Source organism: Larimichthys crocea, chromosome V, assembly GCF_000972845.2.
Source record: "Larimichthys crocea isolate SSNF chromosome V, L_crocea_2.0, whole genome shotgun sequence".
Classification (NCBI taxonomy): domain Eukaryota; kingdom Metazoa; phylum Chordata; class Actinopteri; family Sciaenidae; genus Larimichthys; species Larimichthys crocea.
Window position 1 is genome coordinate 1,550,222 of NC_040015.1, and position 24,147 is coordinate 1,574,368.

Here is a 24,147-nt window from a genome sequence, read left to right on the forward strand (position 1 = left end):
TTCTTTTAGTGGATGAGTTCACAGTTGCACTGATACTATATCTTGATGACTTTGAAGTAGCCGTTGTGTTGAAAGCTGAAACACAAAATGTGTGCAGTGTATTGGGTTATTGCTAATTACCTGCCAAATACAGATCAACACTAAACTCTATTCAGCTTGCTCTACTCTGCAACACCTCCGTGTGGTTATGACAACATTCTGCAAGCTCTTCCATGATCTTGTCTCATTAGAACAGCATGGTGTGAAGAGACCAGTTTTCATTTTTCATTTTATTTGTATTTCTATTGCTTGTCTTAATGTCCAATGTTTTTCCTTGCCTCTGTAAAGCACTATGAATTTCCTTGTGTACGAATTGTGTTATACAAATAAACCTGCCTTGCCTTGCCATGCCTTGTAGCAGCTGATAACCTTGCTGCCCATTCAATTGCAGGTTTCCATGAAAGCTTCACAGTAAACAAATTTTGCAGAGTCTGCATAGCATCCAGAGTTGACATTTAGCAACAAGAGGTAAGATCTGGTTTGTTTCATCTCCGAGATCAAGACTGTCATGACAGGTATGTGTAAGAGGTGATGAAAGACTCAAGCTTAAGTCAAAACTATGGGGTGAAAGAACAGTGCCCTCTTACTAAAAGTCTGAAACACTTCCATGTGGTCATGGGTTACCCTCCAGACATTTTACATGATGTCTTGGAAGGAATTGTCCCCGTTGAGGTGTCTCTGTGTCTGACAGACAGTGTCTTGCCAAAACGTATTTTACTTTAAATATGCTGAATCACGCAATCAGCTACCCTAATTACACGTTTACAGACAAGACTGACCAGCCTCAGACAAATGGCAAAGGATTTTCAACCAATGGGACCATTAGTGGAAATGGTCACGAAAACTGGTCCGTCATCAGGCTTCTTCCACCTTTTATTGGTCACTGTGTCCCTGAGGGAAATAACACCGGACCATCCTTTACCAAAGGAGTCCCACAATTCCTTGTGACCAAAAAAAAGAAATAAAACGACGCAGCGTTCGGTCATTCACAACCAGAAAACATTCATTTATTTAAACAGTGTGATGCAGACTGCAGTAGAGAGTGTGGATACAGACAGACGTGTTGACGTGATAGCTTTGATCATGAAGTGTGTTGTATTATGGACTGTGGAGCTGCGTTCACACACACAGTAAAAACTGTTTGTAACTGTGACATTGAGCATCCTGCAGATGATCATGAAGTTACCGTTGCTGTCATATATCTTTGTCTTTATCCATATGTTATATATGAGTGGACAGGAGGGTGAGCGACCATACCAGAGTAACAAACACTTCATTTGACTTCTGTGACAGGTGGACAATATTCATTTATTATTTGAATTCTGATGTTGATATGAAGTCATATTCTTCACCGGGTTGACCACGTTTTTATTTACTGCCTGAAACAACGTTTTGTAGTCCATCTTCTGAACTTTGTAGTTTTACCACAGATCACTTCAATAACATTCACTGTTGCATAATGATGTAGTCTAAGTGTAAGCGCATTCAGATTCTCTGAACACTGCTTATGAATTCTCCTTTATATCTTTCCTTGACCTCATGACAATTTCCGAAGTCAAGGAAAGGTGATTAGGAAAGGACTTAGGAGCTCATTTTTTAGACTATTAGCCCATACCCCTGGACTATTTATACATGTTGTAACAGGAGATAGTCAGGGTCTGAAATGAGAGGGAAAACGTGAGTACAAAATGAAACAGGAAGTGCGTAAGGCAAGGTGTTTATGACATACAGAACTAAACATAAAACGCTAAACATGAACATGACTGGGAAGTGGCTCCGCACCATCTGATGGAAGGAACTCATCAACTCATTACAACAAAGCTACGAAATCAAAAACAGAAAAAAAAAGTCCAAAGTCAGAGCCACCATTACAACAACCACCCTGAAACCTGCTTGGTGCACGTCCTAAGGACAGGAAATATGAACAAACACAACTAACAGAAAATCTCACTTCAGTACAACAAATGCAATCCCTTCAAAGTTCAATGGGAGGCAATATAACTGTCGTTAATTCACCACAAGACCACAGGACAAGCAACGTTTGTACAACTCCACAAATGACCACAAATGAAAATGTAATTCAGAACATTGGCAACATTATGCAGCGACAAACAGAAATCACTGCTGAATTAGTTCAACAGCAGCACTCAGCAACTCTTCCACCTAGAACAATACAAATATTTGATGGTGACCCTCTACAGTATGGATCTTTTATCATGGCATTTGAACAGGGGGTTGAAAGAAAAGTCACTAATTTCCAAGACTGCTTGTACTACCTAGAGCAATACGCCAGGGGGCAACCGCGGGAACTGATCAGAAGCTGCTATCACATGCCAAATGATCAAGGCGATGACAGAGTCAAGTATTGGTTAAAGGAACACTTGAATGAAATGAAGATTGGAGCAGCTTACATGGAAAAAGTCTTAAGTTGGCTATCAATTAAATCTGAGGATGTTGGTTCTCTTCAAAGATATGTGTTGTTTTTGAGAGGATGCTGTAATATGATGGAAAGTTTACAGTACATGGCAGAGATGAATGTACCGTCAAACCTGAAACAGCTTGTGATGAAACTTCCATACAAATTAAAAGATGGAGAGCAGCTGCTTGTGACCTACGTGGATGCAGAGTTTTGTGCTCTGATTTGATCCATTTTCTAGAACAACAGATCAAAATTCTCTCTGATTGATCCATTTTCTAGAACAACAGATCAAAATTCTCTCTGATCCTGTTTTTTGGTAACATACAAGACATGCAGACTACATCTAAAGGAAAAACTCTCAAAATTTTTAACCAGAAATAAAAATCCTGCAACTGTGGCAGGTGTCAGCACTTCAGCAGATATAAAGTCTACAGAATCTCCCATGCCTTCTCCATATCAAAAAGCAAGACTACATCATATTGCATATGTAAAAAGGATCACACAATAGAAGATTGTGTACAACTTAAGAACAAGATGCATCATGACAGACTTGATCTTTTAAGGCAGAGTGGTGTTTGTTTTGGTTGTATAAGACCAGGTCACGTCAGCAAGAGTTGCAAAAATTGTTTAACATGTAATGTATGCAACTCCAAGCATCCCACAATGCTTCACATTGCAGCTAAATTCGGAACATCTGGACAGCCAAACAACGCTGTTGTCCCTCAGCAGACCTGTGCTCGTACTGGGGCCGGTAAACAGGAATGCGTTCTTTCAATTGTACCTGTGCAATAAACCTGTGGTAATAAAATTTTGACAACTAATGCTTTCCTGGATCCAGGAAACTCGGCTACCTTTTGTACAGAACGCCTGATGAGTAGGGATATAACGATACACTCAACTCACGACTCGATTCGAGTCACGATTTTTTGTTCACGATACGATTTTTTTTACGTTTTTTTTTAATTAAAATGAGCTATAGACAAATTATGACCAAATAAAATTATTATATTTATTATGCTTTTTATTTGTAGGAAAAACAATAAAATAAAAACATTAAAACTTGCGAGCAGCACGCGTCAATTTCCACAGAGCACCTCGAGCGGGCGGAAGCCAGACACAGAAAAAGCAAAGCGAATCCGGTGGATTTTCAAAATAAAATACCCCGTGCAAACTGCAAGTCGTAAAAACAGACAAAAGCGAAACTAACTAACTACGTAGCATATTTACACACGTAGAAGCATGTTTAAGGGAAACACTGGGAAAATGTCCAAATCTGAGCAAGTAAACAAAGTCTGGCGGGCTAAGCGCTCGCTCCTGAAACACTCCCGGTGGGTTTGAAGTCGCCGGGAAGCCTGTTTGACCAGTGAGAGCACGCGCTGTGCGGGTTCCCATTCGCCAAGAATCGCGATTAATTTTTTCTGTCAACCGATGCAAGTCGTCACGCATTTGTACTGATTTTTAATCATGTCACGATGCATCATTACATCCCTACTGATGAGACAGCTAAACATGGACAGCATCCAACCCCACATTTTCCTGCGAACTATGGGACAAGCACAAACTGTAAGACTGTTCTGGCTGGACTAGAAGTAGCTAGTTATGATGACAACAACAACAACAGGTTTTTAGACTTACCCGAGGTTCACACTCAAAAAGCCCTGCCAGATACAAGACACAACATTATAACAGAAAAAGGTCTCAGAATATGGCCTTATCTGCAAAAGATTAAAGTTCCCAAGCTTGATGTTGGAGTAGATTTGTTGATTGGCACAAATGCCTCAACGCTTTTGGAACCTTGGGAAAACATCCACAGCTGTAATGACAGACCCTATGCTGTTCGAACTCTACTGGGATGGGTAGTGAAGTACCCACTTAGAGAAGGTGGAAGTGATACAGGGAAGAATGGCTGCCCTACTGTCACTGTCAATAGGATCTCCATTGATAAAATGGAACAGCTGTTGATTACCCAGTACAATCAAGACTTTAATGAAAGGTCATGTGAGAAGGGAGAATATGAGATTTCTCCAGATTATGGAAAAGACAACTTGTCTTGAAAACAACCACTACTGTATTGACTTACCCTTTAAGGTTGACAAAGTCATAATGCCAAACAATCAGTGCATTGCTGAACAACGTGTCATGAGATTGAAAAGAAAATTTCAGAAGAACAAGGAATATCATCAGGAGTATGTCCACTTCCTTAATGATGAATTAAAGATGGTTATGTGGAGCAGGTGCCTCAACAACAACTGAATGGCACTAAAGGCAAAATCTGGTACATTCCACATCATGAGGTGTATCATCCTAAGAAGAAAAAAGAGTTTTGTTCAATTGTGGAGCAAGTTACAAGGGCACCTCCTTGAACAGCCAGCTGTTACAAGATCCTGTTCTCACAAATTCCCTTTTTGGTGTTCTTCTGAGATTTAGACAGGAACCAGTTGCCATAATAGCCGATGTTCAGGCCATGTTTCACCAAGTGAAAGTATCTGAGAAACATGTTGTTAGAATAAAGGTTCATATTTTTGAAGCAACATTGCACCGAGCTGTGCCAGTTATGCATTAAAGAGAGTTGCTGATGACAACATGGCTCATTACAATGACAAAGTGCTACAGACCATCAAGCAAAACTTTTACATGGACGATTGTTTAAAGTCTGTATTCTCAGAACAAGAAGCTTTGCAGATGGTACAAGATCTCACTTCTGCATGTGCAAAGAGGCTTTCGGCTCTCAAAGTGGATGAGCAATAGTCAAGCAGTTATAGCAAGCATCCCTGATAAAGATTGTTCCAAAGCATCCAAAGAGCTCAATTTGGATAAAGACAACTTACTTGTGGAAAGAGCTCTTGGGCTGCACTGGTGTGTGGAATCAGACATGTTCATGTTCAAGATTGCACTTGAAAGTCGTCCATGTACACACCGTGGAATCTTGTCAGTGGTTAATTCCATCTATGATCCTCTTGGATTCTTACAACCATTCACACTGCCTCCCAAGCTGATACTACAGGAGCTGTGCAAAAGAAAGGTTGGTTAGGATGACAAAATATCACAAATCCTTTTACAAAAAGGGGCACAGTTGGCTGACAAATCTTCATAAACGATAAACGGTGGAAAGATGTATCAAGCCAAAGAACTCTGGACAAGTAAACAATGCACAGCTGCATCACTTCTCAGATGCTATAGTGAATATGGATATGACACTATTTCTTATCTGAGATTGGAAAGCATCTCTAAAGAGGTAAACATTGCTTTCATGGTCGGAAAGTCTAGAGTTGCTCCTATAAAACAAACCACAATACCCAGGCTTAAATTTACAACTGCTGTGCTAGCTGTCAGAGTGGACAAGATGATTAAGAATGAGCTTCAACTGGAGTTGGACCCGACAGTTTTATGGATCGATAGCACAACTATGCCTAATTACATTTTAAGTGAAACAAAGAGATTCCACACATTTGTAGCAAACAGAGTGGCTGTTATACACGAGTTCAGCTTAAAACCCAGATAGGCTTTCTGGAAAGACCTGTCACAAAGCTCTGCATGTTACTGGAGGCATGGAGTTAAGGACTGATGGTAAAGATCAGATCCCAACATTGACTATGTGCTGGTAACCTCTGGTCAATGAAGACGAGAAAAGAAAAAAAGATTTGCACATAGACCTTTTTGGCTCCTTTGGAAATGTATATAATTATGTACCGGTAATTGTAAGTGCACACCAAAATAATTATGGGGCCGGTGTGTAGGAGCCATATGTGTGTGTATGTCTTGTTTGGGTCCGTTGCACAAAACAAGGATAAGGGATTAAGCCGGGATATCTTGGTTAAGGGATTAAGCCGGGATATCTTGGTTATCCTGGCTCAACTTATCCGTGATCCGGTTGCACAAAAGTGGGATAGGGGGCAGTAGGATGTGTTATGGTATAAGTTACCATGGAGATTTATTCTGCTAGCCTGCTTCAGACCAGGCTAGCTAGTTCCAGGATCTATTTAATCTCATCCGTTATCTCAGTCAGTCACCACAAGCAGAAACCAATAGTTATTACACTGCCCACTACACATTGTTATCACATAACTAGACTCACTGTCATTATTTAAATGTTTGTGATCATTATCCATTTTTTATCAATTTTATTTGTATAGCCCAAAGTCACAAAGTACATTTGCCTCAGAGGGCTTTACAATCTGTACAGGGAGTGACACCCTCTGTCCTTAGACCCTCGGTTCCAGTGAGGAAAAACTTGCCCACAAAAAACCTTTAACAGGGAAAAAAGGTGGAAGAAACCTCAGGAAGAGCCACAGAGGAGGGATCCCTCTCCCAGGACGGACAGACGTGCAATGGATGTCACGTGTACAGGACAAATCAACACAAACATATTGTACAATGACTGATAAAATGACAATGAATTATAATGAATGATAAAAATGATTACAGTAATAGATATGGTAGTAATAATGACAGTAATAATATATGTAGTGGGCGTCATGCAGGATCACAGCAGCAGCCACGATCCACGAGAACCTGCTGGACGACAGAGCACAGAAACTCCGGGGAAGTTTGGTTAGTAACATGCATTAATGAGACATGTCCACAGATGGAGAGATATGGAGAGATATGGAGAGATATAGAGATATAGATATATATATATAGAGAGAGTGAGATATAGAGAAATATAGAGAGATATATATAGAGAGAGATGGATATATATATATATATAGAGAGAGAGAGAGAGAGAGAGAGAGAGAGAGAGAGAGAGAGATAGAGAGAGAGAGAGAGAGAGAGAGAGAGAGAGAGAGAGAGAGAGAGAGAGAGAGAGTTTTCGGTAAGGGAGATGTGTGCATCTTCAACCAATACCGTGCCTGGCTAGGCATAACCCTCGGTGGGGTCCCCCGGCAGTGTAATCCTATGGCAGCATAACTAAGGGATGACCTGAGCCAGCCCTAACTATAGGCTTTATCAAAAAGGAAAGTCTTAAGTCTATTCTTAAAGGTGTTGACCGTGTCTGCCTCCCGAACCCAGAAAGGTAGTTTGTTCCACAGAAGAGGAGCCTGATAGCTGAAAGCTCTGGCTCCCAATCTACTTTTGGAAACTATAGGAACCACAAGGAACCCAGCGTCCTGAGAGCGCAGTGTTCTAGAGGGGTAATAAGGTATTATGAGCTCTTTTAGATAAGATGGTGCCTGACCATGAAGAGCTTTGTAAGTAAGGAGAAGAATTTTAAATTCTATTCTAGATTTAATAGGTAGCCAATGCAAGGAAGCCAAAATGGGAGAGATGTGATCTCTGATCTTGGTTCCTGTCAGAACACGTGCAGCAGCATTCTGAATTAACTGCAAAGTCCTAAGAGACTTATTAGAGCAGCCTGATAACAAAGAGTTACAATAGTCCAGCCTTGAAGTAACAAATGCGTGGACTAGTTTTTCTGCATCCGCCTGAGAGACAATGCGTCTGATTTTAGCGATGTTACGTAAGTGGAAGAATGCAGTCCTCGAAATTTGTTTTATGTGGACGTTAAAGGACAAATCCTGATCAAAAACAACTCCAAGATTCTTTACAGTGGAGCTGGAGGCCAGGGTGATCCCATCTAAAGTAACTAAGTCTCTAGAAAGAGAGTTTCTGAGGTGTTTGGGTCCAATTACAAGAACTTCAGTTTTGTCTGAATTTAACATCAAAAAATTGTAGGTCATCCAACTTTTTATATCCTTAAGGCATGCTTGGAGTTTAGTTAACTGATTGGTTGCATCAGACTTGATCGATAAATATAATTGGTGTCGTCAGCATAACAATGAAAATTGATAGAGTGATTCCTAATAATGTTCCCTAAAGGAAGCATATATAAACTGAATAGAAGTGGTCCAAGTACAGAACCTTGTGGGACTCCATGACAAACTTTGGTCTGCATGGAGGATTCATCATTGACGTGAACAAACTGAGATCGATCTAAAAAGTACGATTTAAACCAGCTTAGGGCGGTTCCTTTGATGCCAATTCGATGTTCGATGAAAGAATTTGGTGGTCAATGGTGTCAAATGCAGCACTAAGATCTAACAGGACAAGTACAGAGATGAGTCCTTGGTCTGATGCCATTAGGAGGTAATCATTCATTTCAATCATTTTGGATAAATGATTTAAAATGATGTTGCAATCATTAGATCATTTACAGTTTCCCATAGACTACAAGAGTATATATAAAATGATGGAATATTAGGGCCACAGAGAAAAAAAGAAAAAAGGCCGTGGAGCATTTTGTGGAATTGTACTACAGTATAGGTTTTACAAACAAGGAGATACTTCATCTTTTGGCACATCAGCATCACATTGTTATAAGTATCCTCCCCCTCCCTCTTCCTCAGTATGGCCCTAATACTTATAAAATACACATCCCATATAAATATAAATACAAAGTGTAACATTATGTTCCTTTATTGAATAAGGATAAATCAAAACAGGTAAAAATTGACAGGTGGGTGTAGTTACAGGTGATTTGTCTGAGTAACCAGGCTTCATTCAGCCCACCCACACTCCACATCCTTGGCCATTTTTAGATTAGTTGGATGGCAGCGGAGGCAAGACTGCCAACATGCAAACGACCAGAGCCACCACAATGAACTTCACAGTGGCTCTTCAGAAACCCATGGGTGACGTCACAGAGACTACATTGAGATTTTATACAGTCTATCAGATTCTATGTGATCTGTAGTTCATGTCCAATATAGTAGAGAAAAATATGATCAAAGTAATGAAAAAATTTGCTCTAAACTTTCAAAAAACATCCCATTCAATAGAAACACTAGAAGACTGGCAGCTGCTTACTGAGTAATGTGTGTATGCTCACACCCTTAACATCCTGCTGTTAAGCTCAGGATGCTAATACATTCATGTTAAAGGCTTCTTATTGATCACTTCAAACAAAACAAAATCCACCAGGAGCACATGATGGTTGCTGATCTTTCCATTGTTATATAGTCAACTATTTGTGGAGGTCTGTGGCTGCCAATATTAAAATAAAATAATCAAATACATTTTTTGTTTAATATTGTATAATTACTGACAAAATAAACCTGCAGAATACACATATTTTGAGCAGAATGATGATGAAGGAATGACTAAATGTGACATGGACTAAATTTTCAGACTACATGCTGCAAGAGGTTGAAGATTCATGATTATTTTTAGAGAAGCCTTCTTCTTCTCACAAGAGAAGCCTGTGAGAATCTTTTCATTTTGTCCATTATGTTTGTCGAAAACAAGCTCAGAAACAAGGTTACATATTGAAAATGAAAAAATGTCTGTGTTGTTATGGTTTGTACACAAAGTTAAATTATTAATCACTATTAATTACTGGAGTTTTAATTATGGCATGCATTTTTAAACATGAATATTTGATTCAAGATTTAAACTGTATCCAGCTGAATTTGATTGTGTCATAATTTGTAAACATGTGAAAAATGAATCGAACCAAGCTTCAAAGGTCCAGGGTTTTCTTTACTGTGTTTTCATTGGTGTGTAATCATTGTTTTGCTTTTGTTATCTTAGACTGAGCCTTTTATGTCGCCGTATTTCTACAGCAGCTAAGAAAGGACAAACTAAACACAGGCTCTGGATATTTGCATTTTACACACGTCGGCCACCACAGTTTGCAGCGAGGGTTGTGATCAGCAAATGCACCGCTGAGATGCCGGTTTCTCCTTCACACTTGTAACGAGAGGACGAGGTGAGGGGTATTCATTCGGTTGCAATCTGCAACTTCAACACTAGATGCCACTAAATCTTATGCACTGGACCTTTAAGTAATTCACACAGCTGAGGACACCATGAAGACGATGGCTGACTGAACAGCTCATTCTGAGCACGGCAGACATGGTAGACATTTTTTCTAGTCTGCCAGAGACAGAACCCCCCCACAGATCCAGACCAGCTGTGCCAGACCAGCAGTCTTAACGTCCCGCTTGCATCCGGTAAATCATATTTCAACAGCATATGTTTTGTAAACACCTTCTTATGTGATTTTACATGGGCACAGATGCAAAAAAAAAATCTATCTATCACCAGTTACCATGGCAACTGTGGAGAACGTCACACGAAGCTGCAAGCACGTTGATCTGGAAGGCGTGGTTTCAGAGAGAGAGAGAGAGCACGTTGATCTGGAAGGCGTGGTTTCAGAGAGAGAGAGAGAGACAGAGAGAGAGAGAGAGAGAGAAAGAGAGAGAGAGAGAGGGAGAGACAGAGAGAGAGAGAGAGAGAGAGAGAGCTGTTGGCAGGTAGAGAGACCCCGAGAGAGAGAGTGGAGGAGCTCGTGCACAGTCTCGTTCACACCTGGATGTTTTCTCGTCTGATTCCACAGCTGTTTATTCACGGAGAAATAACGCAGAGGGAGACAGACATCAACAGGGTGGGAGCTGCTGCCGACTGTCTGACGATGAGGCGTTTTTCTCCGAGCACAGCTGGGCAACAGCAGACGGACTGACTTCCTCCTCCTCCTTTATGACGGATTTTTAAAGGCCAGAATCTGAACAGCACATGTCCACAGGGCCCACACACACACAGAGGGACGACATGGAGTCATGTGTGTGTGTGTGTTACGGCTTCTCTCTGAGCACAATCCTCCGGCTCTGTTGGACAAAAGCTGAAATATAGCGCAAAAACAAACGTTTGGACCGAGTGACAGACAGCCCAGTCCGTGTGTGTGCAGCTGTCTGCGGACACACTGAGACAAAACCACCAAAGTTTGAGGAGGACCGGAAAGAAACCAAACAAACAAACCAATAACGGACGTTTATGCTCATTAGTGAGCATGCTTGAATAAAATATGAAGGGACTCCAACTGTGGCTTTTTTTTTTTCTTTCCACGGAATATAAACAAATAACTTGAGGCTTCATTGTATCTGCTCTGAGTGACGTGAAGGCCAAAATGTGTCAACACATATTCAGCTGAGTTATGTTTTCTGAAGCTTTTGGCTTTCTTCTTTGTGGTCACATCAGGCTGAAAGGCATGCTGTGTGCTGCGGCTCAGGCTAAACAGTGTAGAGTGTGCAGTGGTGATATCATTTGATGTAAAAAAAAAAAAAAAAGTATAAGAAAAGCACATCTTTTGAATTTTGACAAATTATGCTATCAGACTTAGCAACTGAATATCTAAATTTCAACGCGGACATGTTTCGGCCAAAGGGAATCCAAATGGAATAGGTGGCTCCACCTGTAAAGAACATACTGAAGCTGACAGTCAGAGTTAGAGTAAATTGTAAGATAATATTCTGAATGTGTGCACATCACAGCATGGCATCATCCGGTGAGCTCGTCATCCTGCAGCTCCAGCATTGGAACATAACTGTCATCACATATGATCTCTCTCAGGGCAGCTGACTGTTTTTCAGCAGGCGTTAGAATGTGTATTTTACTATTTTTTAAATGATGACACCTCTGTTAAACCAGCTCAGTAATTCAGTGTTAGACTTCTACTTGTCTTTTTCTTTCTTCTGCTGATGATTTTGGAGAACTGAAAACTACTAATGGATGCTCTGTCAGCAGCTATGTTTGAATCCAGCAAACCAACACAGACTGCCTCTGATCTGGATGGATGTGTGTAAGACGAGGGATGAGCTTCGTCTTCCTTTTTTGTGCTTCATCGATGGATTCGTCTGTTAGCACGGCTCTGCGGGGCAGCAGTGTCGGCAACTACACCGCTGACACATCGGGTCCGAGCTTCGCCGACCAGCTGGGCACCACCTCATCTGTTGTACCCAGGTGAGTACCTCTGTCTATAGCATCAATTGCAGCAGTGTGGCACCTGCACCATCCATGCCCTCATACCTGAGTCTACAGCTGACACAAACATAATACAACAGTCAAAATAGAGAATGTAAGTCATTTCAGCAGAGATACAATTAGTAAGCAGAATTGATTTCATGTCTGAAATGTAGAGTGAACTGATTGCACAGCCCGCAGCATCAAGTCCTCCTGAAAACAGCTCCCCCAGGACTTAAAAAAATAAATGCCATGTTCCAGAAGCCCCGGGACCACTGAATCCATCAAGATACCAGGCCATCAGTGTGGATATCCAGAAAAGAATGGACAACACATGCGTGACGTCACTCACAGGTTTCCAAACGGCGCTTTGAAGCGCAAAATCTGTGGCCCTGGTCGCGGCCATGTTGGCTGCTCTGCCTCTTCCAAAATCAGCAAAGGTGTGGATCATCCAAGAGATGCTGGCTGCAGACCTCCACTGTCATGCACCTACCTCCACTGTCAGGCACCTCCACTGTCAGGCCCCAAAATGAACGGCATACATTTCAAAATAAAACTGCAGACCTCCACTGTCAGGCCCGGAAATGCAAGGGATACATTTCAAAATAAAATCGTGAATTCGTGAATGCACTTCCGGTTAAATCGTTTTTCCTCACAAATGAATTAATTAGTAAACAATGACATAAAATCTTTCAATTCCCGGCCTATTGTATATATTGATTTTATAGTCAACTTTTGTAAACTTTTGTTTGGTCAGTGCACATTTTCTCTTAAGCTATGAATATATATATAAAATCATCAATGTGAATATAAAAACGATTAATCAGAATCAGTTAAATGTAAACGTTAGTGCTCTTTATTCAGAAAACCCTCATGTCACATCTACATTTCAGGATGTGGTTATTATAGACACAGATTAAATGTTAAATATAAATATTTCAATATTTATCATCACAGTAACAGTGTTACACACATTAGTAGCTGTAAACACTCAGCATTAGAAAAATACATACGTTGGTTTGGTGCTTACATAAGGACTAAACATTTATAATCATCACTTTAAAAGTTACATACGTTGTTTTTGGTGCCTGTTTGTTTCCCAGATATATTAGTGTGTGTGTGAATGGGTGTATAAGAGACATTAACTTAAAGAACTTTGTAGAAAGGCGCTTTATGAAGTTCAGTCCATTTCCTTGTATTAGTTTACGGAACAGATCTGCCACATCTAATATGGCGGACCCGTTGATGTATCGCAACCAACGACCAACCCGCTCAATGCGCCGTCTTTGTATATATGTCTATGCGTCTATGTACAGTGGTGGTCAAAAGTTTACATACACTTGTAAAGAACATGTCATGGCTGTCTTGAGTTTCCAGTTATTTCTACAACTCTGATTTTTCTCTGATATAGTGAGTGGAACAGATACTTCTTTGTCACAAAAAACATTCATGAAGCTTGGTTCTTTTATGACTTTATTATGGGTAAACTGAAAATGTGACAAAATCAGCTGGGTCAAAAATATACATACAGCAACATGAATGAGCAATTTTGGAGACTTAGAAAGTTGTGTCAATGACATGAGCTTCATAGCATGGCCTCTTAACTTCTTGTGAGTGATTATGAGTGACTACAGTCACTCTGTAACTGTAACTTCTTTGAGGCCATTTAAAAAGGGCTCATTGGATAAAAACACCCACAAACGCTACAATGGGAAAGTCAAAGGAGCTCAGCACAGATCTGAAAAAGAGAATCATTGACTTGAACAAGTCAGGAATGTCACTTGGAGCCTTTTCAAAGCAGCTGCAGGTTCCAAGAGCAACAGTGCAAACAATTGTTTGTAAGTATAAAGTGCATGGCACTGTTTTGTCACTGCCACGATCAGGTAGAAAACGCAAGCTGTCACCTGCTGCTGAGAGAAAACTGGTCAGGAGGGTGAAGAGTCAACCCAGGAGCCCCAAAAAGCAGATCTGCCAAGAATTAGACACTGCTGGAACACAGGCAGCGCCGGTCCTGGCCACATTTGCGCCCTGGGCGAACACCCCCCGCCTTGTCAACACCCCGCTCCCGGGGCGCCCGCTCCGCTAACTTAATGAGTGGTATCGAAAATTACCGAGGTTTTTTGCTTTTTCGGGCGTACGTGCGCCCCCCACGGAGAATGCGCCCTGGGCGGCCGCCCACATTGCCCATAGCTAGGACCGGCCCTGAACACAGGTGTCAGTGTCCACAGTCAAGCGTGTTTTGCATCGCCATGGACTGAGAGGCTGCCGTGCAAGAAGGAAGCCCTTGCTCCAAAAGCGGCACCTTAAGGCTCGACTAAAGTTTGCTGCTGATCACATGGACAAAGATAAGACCTTCTGGAGGAAAGTTCTGTGGTCAAATGAAACAAAAATGGAGCTGTTTGGCCACAATGCTCAGCAATATGTTTGGAGGAGAAAAGGTGAGGCCTTTAACCCCAAGAACACCATGCCTACCATCAAGCACGGTGATGGTAGTATTATGCTGTGGGCCTGTTTTGCTGCCAATGGAACTGGTGCTTTACAGAGAGTCAATGGGACAATGAAGAAGGAGGATTACCTTCAAATTCTTCAAGAAAACCTAAAGTCATCAGCCCGAAGGTTGGGTCTTGGGCGCAGTTGGGTGTTCCAACAGGACAATGACCCCAAACACACATCAAAAGTGGTAATGGAATGGCTAAATCAGGCTAGAATTAAGGTTTTAGAATGGCCTTCCCAAAGTCCTGACTTAAACCCCATTGAGAACATGTGGATAATGCTGAAGAAACAAGTCCATGCCAGAAAGCCAACAAATTTAACTGAACTGCACCAATTCTGTCAAGAGGAGTGGTCAAAGATTCAACCAGAAACTTGCCAGAAGCTTGTGGATGGCTACCAAAAGCGCCTAATTGAAATAAAATGGCCAAGGGACATGTAACCAAATATTAGCATTGCTGTATGTATATTTTTGACCCAGCTGATTTTGTCACATTTTCAGTTTACCCATAATAAAGTCATAAAAGAACCAAGCTTCATGAATGTTTTTTGTGACAAAGAAGGATCTGTTCCAATCACTATATCAGAGAAAAATCAGAGTTGTGGAAATAACTGGAAACTCAAGACAGCCATGACATTATGGTTTTTACAAGTGTATGTAAACTTTTGACCACCACTGTATATACAGTACGTCTATGAAAATGACCCTCTCAAAATGTCCTCTTCACCTCCCCACCCCCCAAAAAACGTCATCACTTCCGGGCCTGACAGTGGAGGTGATGACAGTGGAGGTCTGCAGCCAGGTGCCTCTCGGATCATCAGCAGACTGGAGCCTGATGCCTGAGCAAGCCATCTGTAATGGCACCCACCTGTCAATCAAAGCGTCCATGTTCTTAATTCTGCATACCTTATGTCCTTAATATAATGTGAACAGGTGAGTTGTATATAAATTCACCTTCAGTACAGTTGTCATGAACAGGGAAATTTGCTATAGAGACCAAAAGTGTTTTTTGTACCAGGCTGTAAACATGTTTATTTCTGATTATATTAAGGTTTAAAGTTATGCAGAATTAACTGTGTGGACGCTTTGATTGACAAGTGGGTGCTGTTACAGATGGCTTGTTTGAGCACTCAGGTGTGCTGATAAATAAATAAACAAAATAAATCTACCAAATTAGTGAGAAGTACATGACTCTACCTGACTTCAGCCGTGTGTAGATATCCGCATCACTGCACACATCTTCACACACTTACACTGACTACTGTTTCTATGGGCTGGATATTTGCCACCAGAAACTGAATTTGAATCATTTATATTTGAATTTGAATTGTTAAATTTAAATCATTGCATTAAAAAACTGAATCTGAATTGTAATTTTCAATTAAATTTATTAGTTTGGAACTGAACATTTAGTTCTGTGACAAACTTCTGGGTAGTTGAGGCAGAGCAATCAAGCACAGATACACAGGACGCCTCTTTGGCCAGTCAGCACCTACGTGTGTGTTTGTGTGTGCTGCTGTAACTACTGCTGCTTTGATCATCTGTTTTTATTTTTTATTTTATAAATAATAATTTACTGTGACCTTTTTCCTATATAGTGTATCATGATTGTATAATTAAACAACATATTTTCTCAAATATATGCAATTGTAGAAAGCCCTTAGTGTAGGATTTTAAATTAGAATCCTGTGATACACTGAGAAATGTTATATACACATTTAGGATTTGGGGTCTATAGGTGTGACTGGCAATGGCAGCTGCCCCAGACGCTGGTAGCAGTTGAGACGGATGTTGAGAGATTAAATTAATCAATGCAAATTAATGCAGAAATCACGTAATGGAAATGCCAGCGGGTCTAATATAACTCTGACGACTGTTTATAAAATAAAAAATAAAAACAAATGTCCATAACAGCACACACACACATAGTTAGATTCAGTTTTTCAATGCAATGATTCAAATTTAACAATACAAATTCAAATTATATGATTCAAATTCAGTTTTTTAATGCAATTATTTAAGTTAAGCAATTCAAATTCAAATATAAATTATTCAAATTCAGTTCCTAGTGGCACGTATTTCAGCCCATATGTTTCCTTTGAGTGGATTAGCCAGTCTGGGTTTTTCAGATGTATTAAGGCTGGATTAAGAACCAAAATGCCACCTAGCTGGATAGATATATCAAGTGCATCCATGTAAAATAGTGGCAAAAATGGCAGCGAGTGTGGATAAGAGATGTTTATGAGCAGTAAGTTTAACAGCAGTCTTCATCACAATGCTTTACTGCAAACACTAGTTAGAAGGTTCAAAGGTTTCCAGAGTATATTTATGAAAAGTATCAAACCTTGTTTGTTGTAGTGACCACCTGTATGAAGAACCTGTCAACTACCAAAATCTTGCAAGAGATATCTGACCAGATTTATATCTACCTAAATTCTGATTTTAATCATGCATGAAATGCTGTGAACATGTTGTGTCCAGACTGTGCTGATTGTATAATGATTTATTCCTCTATTTTCTTGGTTCTTTAGGGTTGTTTCCATAGTGACCAGCCTTGTGACCACCACCACAGAGGCCACAGTGGGAACAACAGGAAACCTATCAGTGTTCAGAGACCAAAGAGAGAGCAAGCTCGGTCAGATCCATCAGGCGTCGACCCCGTCGGTGCTGAGCGCTGCCGAGAGCAATTCCGTCCTGCAGGGCATCACAGTGGCAGCTCAGGCCCTGGTGCTCCTCTCCATCTTCCTCCTCTCCAGCCTTGGGAACTCGGCAGTCGTCATCGTCATCATCAAGCACAGGCAGCTCCGAACCGTGACCAACGCCTTCATCATGTCGCTGTCGCTGTCTGACTTCCTCACAGCTGTTCTCTGTCTGCCATTCTCCTTCATCATGCTCTTCAGTAAGGATGGCATCTGGATGTTCGGGGATCGTTTCTGCGTGGCCAATGGCTTTTTCAACACCTGCTTCGGTATCATCTCCACCCTGACCATGACTTTGATCTCCTTTGACAGATACTACGCCATAGTCAGACAGCCGCAGGCCAAAATAGGCCGTCAGAAAGCAACAAAGTTGCTGATAGCCGTGTGGCTAACTGCAGTCATTTTCTCTTTGCCTTGGTATCTGTTAGTCCGAACACCGACAGAGATCCACAAGCAAGGTTTCTACCACTGTATGTACGTGTTCCACTCTGGGACCTCACGCATGGGGACAGCTTATAGCATCTGCCTCATCCTCGTGTGTTACTTACTGCCCTTCTCCCTCATGTGTTTCTGTCATTACAACATCTGTAAGACGGTACGGCTGTCTGAAATTCGAGTCAGGCCGGTGACAACGTATGCATACTTATTGCGGTTTTACAGTGAAATGCGAACAGCCACTACAGTTCTGATTATGATTGTTTTTATCATCTTTTGTTGGGGGCCATATTGTTTAATGGGGTTAGTTACAGCGATGGGGGACTACACGTTCAACCCCGCAATGGACACGGTGGCCATCTGGCTAGCCTGGGCAAATGGAGCCATCAACCCTCTGATCTATGCCCTGAGGAATCCCAATATATCCATGTTACTGGGGCGGAGCAGAGAGGAGGGGTATCGGACCAGAAATATCGCAGCGTACCTCTCCAGCCAAACCCACAACCGTGAGGTTCAGCTGAACCAAGCAGAGAGGATCAGGGACCGCTATGTGAGTCGAGTAGGGGTGAACAACAACAGCCGACTGTCGAGTTCTAGTCCTGGAAAAGGAGGAGGGGGAGGAGAGGTGGCAATGTGGGCCTGTAAGAACCCTGCCGTGTTCTTTTGCAGGGACGCCCAGCCGGACACCGCAACAGTCCCCAACTCTGTCAGTGCTCCAAAGATGAAGACAGCTGACACGAGCCTGTGACCAATCCTCAACCATCCAATGATTGTTTTCATCTGATGTGTATCTGTTGTTGTGGACTGCTTTCCATCACTTTGTGACTTTTTTGGAAATACCTTATAGTATTTGTGTGTTTTCAGGTCACAGACTCAAATGTTTCTGATTCAAAGCATCACTGGATTTTGTTCTAGGAATAAAAAGATTAATTTGAATTGTTAATATAGTGTTACTACTATTAAACTGTACATGTGCGAAGGCAAATATGACTACAGTGAAAACTAAAATGTGAAAAGTGAAAATTAAAATAAAATTCCTTTCTGGTTTTGGAGCGCACCACAAAGTCCTCAAGGATCCACAGGACAACCCTGAAGGATTTCTTGAATCCCATTAACATGCAAAGAAGTGCAAAACTTGCATTACCTTGTATTACAGGGGTCTTCATGTTAGATATCATTTCATGTATAAATGCAGAATGTGGATATGAGAAACTGATTTTGTATCAGCTTTTCATTCATCCAAACCCCCACACACTGTCTCAGACAGCTGATTTGTTGAGTTACAATTTATTTTAGTGACATATCATCTCAGAATCACCTTTTATGCAGCAGTTTATACTCGGGCAGAGCAGGGTTATAATTAAGTGAATGGTTCAACACAGATAGCAGCATATGATAGTTTGCGTTCCCACCAACACCAAAGGTCACTATTGTCCAGCCAATCAGTCAACAGTGCAAATATGTGTGCCAGAATTCATGTCGGTTGATTTGTCTGGATGATCTTCACATTCCTGTGTGACTAATTGTGGAGATTTCATTGAAATGTATTGATTTAGCTCCTGATTTGTGATGTTTTTAATGTTGATGTGTTCAGGCCAAGTAAGGAGGTGGTGGTCTGTGAGTCAATGTTGGTTTCTTGAAACTGTAACCTCAATCATTTTTCACCAACCATAACAGAGGTTGAAGATCAAAGACTGTGTCATGGGTCTTTTTGGAAGGCACTGACAATTACGAAGGTATGAAAGCTGTGTTTTCATTGTTGTTGTTTTTTGTTACATCCTCACCTTTCAAACATTTGACATTTGCTGCAGCAATTTTTACATCCAGCCATAGTATGATCATGTTAATAAAGAAATCAGGCAATGCAGTTGTCATCTCTCTAAAATAAAATTGCAATCAGCAACTACTGGAAAAAGTTAACTGATAAGTCCTTGGAAGTTTCTAAGTACTAATTACAGATGAAATAGAGACGGGGTTCAGTTGAGTGAACTGATTTCAGTTCATGGTGGTAAAACCGAGAGTCTTTCAGCTGCTTCAGAAACATACAAAATGTGTGCACAGGCAGCACACATATTTATAATAACATATGAATGATCACATGATGATGAAAATAAAGTTCTTTTCAGGAAACTGTAATGATATGAAAATAAAAGTCCCATTAAATAAAAAGTTGTCAGGGTGTGTTTTGCCACCTGCTTTCAGTTCATGTGTTGGAAACTGTATGTACTTTATATGAAGAAATAGAATGTCCATGTTTGTGATTTCAAATCTATCTGCAGTGGTTTTAAAATAATAACAATTAAACCTCTGATGAAAAAGAAAGTCTTTTTAAAATGGGGCAGCATTTTGTTTAGCGGGTTAGCTGCTACCCTGCATCACAAATGCTGTTTGACCAGTTCATATCCTGTACTGAACCCTGAGGTCATCTGTCTTTGAAGATGGTTATCCTGCAGACAAACAGCACATCTGAAAGAGGAGGGGAAAGGACAGCACCCTGTTTTATTATTATTAAACACAGCCAGACTTATAAAGGGAGGGCATCACATTTAGGATGATGTGGATGTTATGTACTCTCATATATCAGATGATTGTACCATTTTGAGTTACTACAGAATGCTGAACGTGTGAAAGACTTCAGTCATGTGAACTGCAGCAGAGCTATAAAGATCCTTTACTTTAGTAAATGTTGTAATACAGCTGTGTTAAAATACTCAGTTACAAGTAAAACACCTACAAGCATAATGCCACAAAGTACAGACGTCTTGTCAGTAAAAATGTACTCATTCATTTTCTATACCTGCTTATCTACACCAGGGTTGTGGGAGCCTAAAGCTGAGCCCAGCTGAAGGTAGGCATGGTACACCCAGACTAATAACCATTCAAAGATGTTAAACTGTCAGAGTGAATGTTCCAATCCAAACAGATCATCTGTTTTAGATTCCTTCATGGTTCATAGATTCAAACAGCTGATCAGCAGTCATTTGTTGGTGTCACTGATTGATGTCATGTTCAGACTAAGACTCCTTCTGGACCCAATAGGCAGGACTACATTACAGTGTGCATTTGTTCATTCGTACCTGCAGTTATAGCTGCATACTGTCACCTCCTGGTGAACACCAGTATGCACAGTCTCCGACAGGACTGCTGGTTAAACCACTGATGGATAACCAACCAGTATGTTCACACACAGTGAGTCAAGTGACATTTAATTTGCCGTCACTTAGTTTCAAAACATTATGACCTTACCTGAAGTGGATCTCACTATGTTTACTCATACTGACATATTTTCTGTTGGGTTAACACCATAACAACATGTGTTCCATGTGTTATTAACATGTTGATCTCAGACATTCATTTCACATATTTCTGAACCACCTGGCCACCTGTCCTGTTCAAACGGGTGTGTGTCACAAGTTCCCATTGGCTGATGAGCAGTAGGGTAAAACCATTTCTGTATCAGCGTCGCCTGTATCGCTTTATTGGTAGGTAAGTACCGTTACAGAGCACACCCAGGCTTCATTTAGCGTACCTTAGGTCAGCTGATGGTCCATGTCAGCGCATCGTATTTTTGGCTTCAAAACAGCGCTTCGAAGACCTACGGGTGATGTCACTCAGGCTCTGCCCATTCTTTATACTGTGATTGGTTGAAACCTTTGAACTTCTGAAATATTTGGACTGGCTGGTTTTCCATAGAAAGCAAATGCAATGCAAATGTTGCTTCAGTACTGGATGTAACAATGAAAGTCTAATACAAACTTTACAATGTGTGCTCCATGACTGTTGACCAGCTCCAGAAGAACAGCTCACATCACACCTGTCCATTTTACATCAGCTTCCCATCATGTTCAGCATTCATTTGAAGGTTCTTGTTTCCACATATGGAACTCTGCAGGGTCAGGAGATCTGCTCGATCCTTTTATCACCACTCAGGTCTCCAGAGCAGATTACTGTTGTCCGTTGTGCTTGACTGAAAATTGAAGGTGATTGTCTTTGACGTGGCAGCCTTGACTGTGGAATGTTCTCCCTGTATAGAAATATGTTCTGCAGTCTCTGTTAAAGCCTTAGAAAGCATCTTAAGACTTGTTTATTCCTTTTATTTTCCTCGTGCTGTTGAGTGTTTTCATGTTCTGTTGTTGCTTTTGTTTTATTGTTTGCTTCTTTTTATTGTTCTATGATTTCATGATTAGCAATCTATTTTTGTAAAGCACTTTGTGATCTTACTAAGTGGAAATGCTACACTAAATAAACTTTTATTATTACTATAATTAAATTTTTATATGGTTGAGGTATTATGCATGTCATTTTAAGACTCTTTTGTTAAATGATTTATGTTTAGTTTATGATTGTTGTTGTTGTTCATTTGCCAAAACTCTTTGTATTGTGAGCTGTAATGCAAACAGTGGCCTTCAGAGGGAGCGAGTGAGTTATTAGACTTTTACAGTCTCGGAACTGTTTGATCAGTGTTTTTTTAAAATCAAATATTTAATGTTGTGCTCATTTTTCAGCAGTTGATGCATGTTTGGTCAGAATTTATATCTGTACTTCTAAGAAGTCTGTTCAAGTCCAAGCCTCTTATGTCTGCGTGTGTGTGTGTGTGTGTTTGGTGTGTGTGCTTTGAAACAAACTGTTAGCGTGACAGTTTAATGACTTTATTCTACATAAGCTGACATTATCAGTCTGCTGTTCAAGACTCAAGACAAAAGAACAACACCCTTCACTGCACAATACATTACAGTACAGTGTGTGTTGGAATGTCACCTGGCTTCATAACACACACACACACACACACACACACACACACACATACACAAAGGAAACAGGAGTGAATCATCAAGGTATTTATAGCACTCTGATGACATTTGATGATGTAAGAGTAAGATACATGCACGTATATACAGTATTTTATCACAGTATATTATATATAATATTATATATACTTTTTTGATATTAAAAGTTATTTAAGTCACAATTGCCACACTTTTGCTGCTTTGAAGAACCTTTAATGTTTAATAATATTTTGTACAGTAGCTGGTTTTCATAAAACCCAACACAGGGTCAGTTTAAACATCACTGAACAGCCTCTTTTTGTGAACGTGGTATAGCTTTAACTAAAATATACACCTATGTGCCTAACTAACTGACAAACATATCTGTGTGTGATATTATTGATGTGGTTCCATTTCTAATTGTAAATAGTAATATTTTACAATTTTTTTTGTACAGAGAGCAACTAGTATCGTGATCATTTATAGAAAATAATAAATAATATACAGCAATGCATTATATATTATATGACAATTGTATGATTTGGATGAAAATAAAAATATGAAAATAAATAAATAAAATAAATATAATCAGAAAAATACAAAAAAGTATGAAGTAGCATCCAGTGGAATGGTTACACAGCAGACATTTTGTCAAGGCAGGAGAATCACAGTGATAATAACAGCAACAACAGCTCAGTTCCATTTAGTGTCCCAGTGAACGGCAGTGAACCAGCAGCCCAACAGCTGGACCTCCCTTAACTGGAATGTAGTTATCATTAATCCACCTGTGAGTTTCCTGCTGTGACATGTCAACATGTGCGCTGTTCAACAAGACTGTTGGAAAACGTGAAGAAGGACTCACATTTTACATTACATTTTTCTACTGTACTTTCATATCTCTGATAAACCATCAATCCAGATTCAAAGCAGAACGGTCAAAGTTGATTCAGGAGAGACCAAATTAGTCAAATTATTCAAACCTGTGAAGCTCCAAAAACACTTTATTCTATTTGTTAAAGCAGGAAAAACTGGGTGTCGATTAGCTCAGTTGGTAGAGCATCCACACCTTATACAACTTGCCACAGCGGCCCAGGGTTCGAATCCGACCTGCAGCCCTTTGCTACATGTCATTCCCCATCTCTCTCTCTCCCCACATTCATGTCAGTCTTCAGCTGTCTCTATACTATAAAAAAAGCAGGAAAAACATTAATGTAATTATTATACCTGTATGATTATGATACTGTAGATGAGGTGAACTGTGTGTAGAGATACATATGATTCATGTTTATCAGTAACATAATCTGAATAATAAATGAATCATAAAAAAACTTTCTTTGCTACTGGGTATACTTCAGTATGCAGCTGTATGTATATTTCTGTCCATATATGGGAATGTCTTACATTATGTTGAGAGTTATAAAAATGTGAAAATATTTTAAATCCCTGAGTATGAACATTAAAGTAAATAAAATAAAACAAAGGCTTAATTCAACTCAATTCAGTCAGTAAGGCATCGAGTTCGTTAATTTGAAAAATATATTTATTAAATTGGGGTATTTTGGT

The 24,147-nt window shown here is 40.3% G+C and overlaps 1 protein-coding gene across 2 annotated transcripts; it reads left to right on the forward strand.

Annotated features, from left to right (window-relative positions):
• The first annotated feature begins 10,658 nt into the window (after positions 1–10,658).
• gpr135 (G protein-coupled receptor 135) lies at positions 10,659–19,681 on the forward strand. 2 transcript variants are annotated; one of them, XM_027278745.1, is made up of 3 exons: positions 10,659–12,193; positions 12,455–12,547; positions 17,216–19,681. In XM_027278745.1, exons 1-3 carry the CDS (start codon positions 12,027–12,029, stop codon positions 18,564–18,566), a joined length of 1,611 nt encoding a protein of 536 aa, XP_027134546.1. In that variant the 5' UTR covers positions 10,659–12,026; the 3' UTR covers positions 18,567–19,681. The 2 variants fall into 2 exon arrangements, with proteins under 2 accessions (XP_027134546.1, XP_027134547.1); XM_027278746.1 differs by lacking the exon at positions 12,455–12,547.
• The last annotated feature ends 4,466 nt before the right edge of the window (positions 19,682–24,147 follow it).

Excerpts from the sequence above, each read along its gene's own strand:
- gpr135 (XM_027278745.1), top strand. The coding sequence starts at position 12,027 with ATGTGTGTAAGACGAGGGATGAGCTTCGTCTTCCTTTTTTGTGCTTCA. Across the intron at positions 12,194-12,454 it reads ACCTCATCTGTTGTACCCAG|AAGCCCCGGGACCACTGAAT; the intron begins GTGAGTACCTCT and ends GCCATGTTCCAG. Across the intron at positions 12,548-17,215 it reads ATGCGTGACGTCACTCACAG|GGTTGTTTCCATAGTGACCA; the intron begins GTTTCCAAACGG and ends TTGGTTCTTTAG.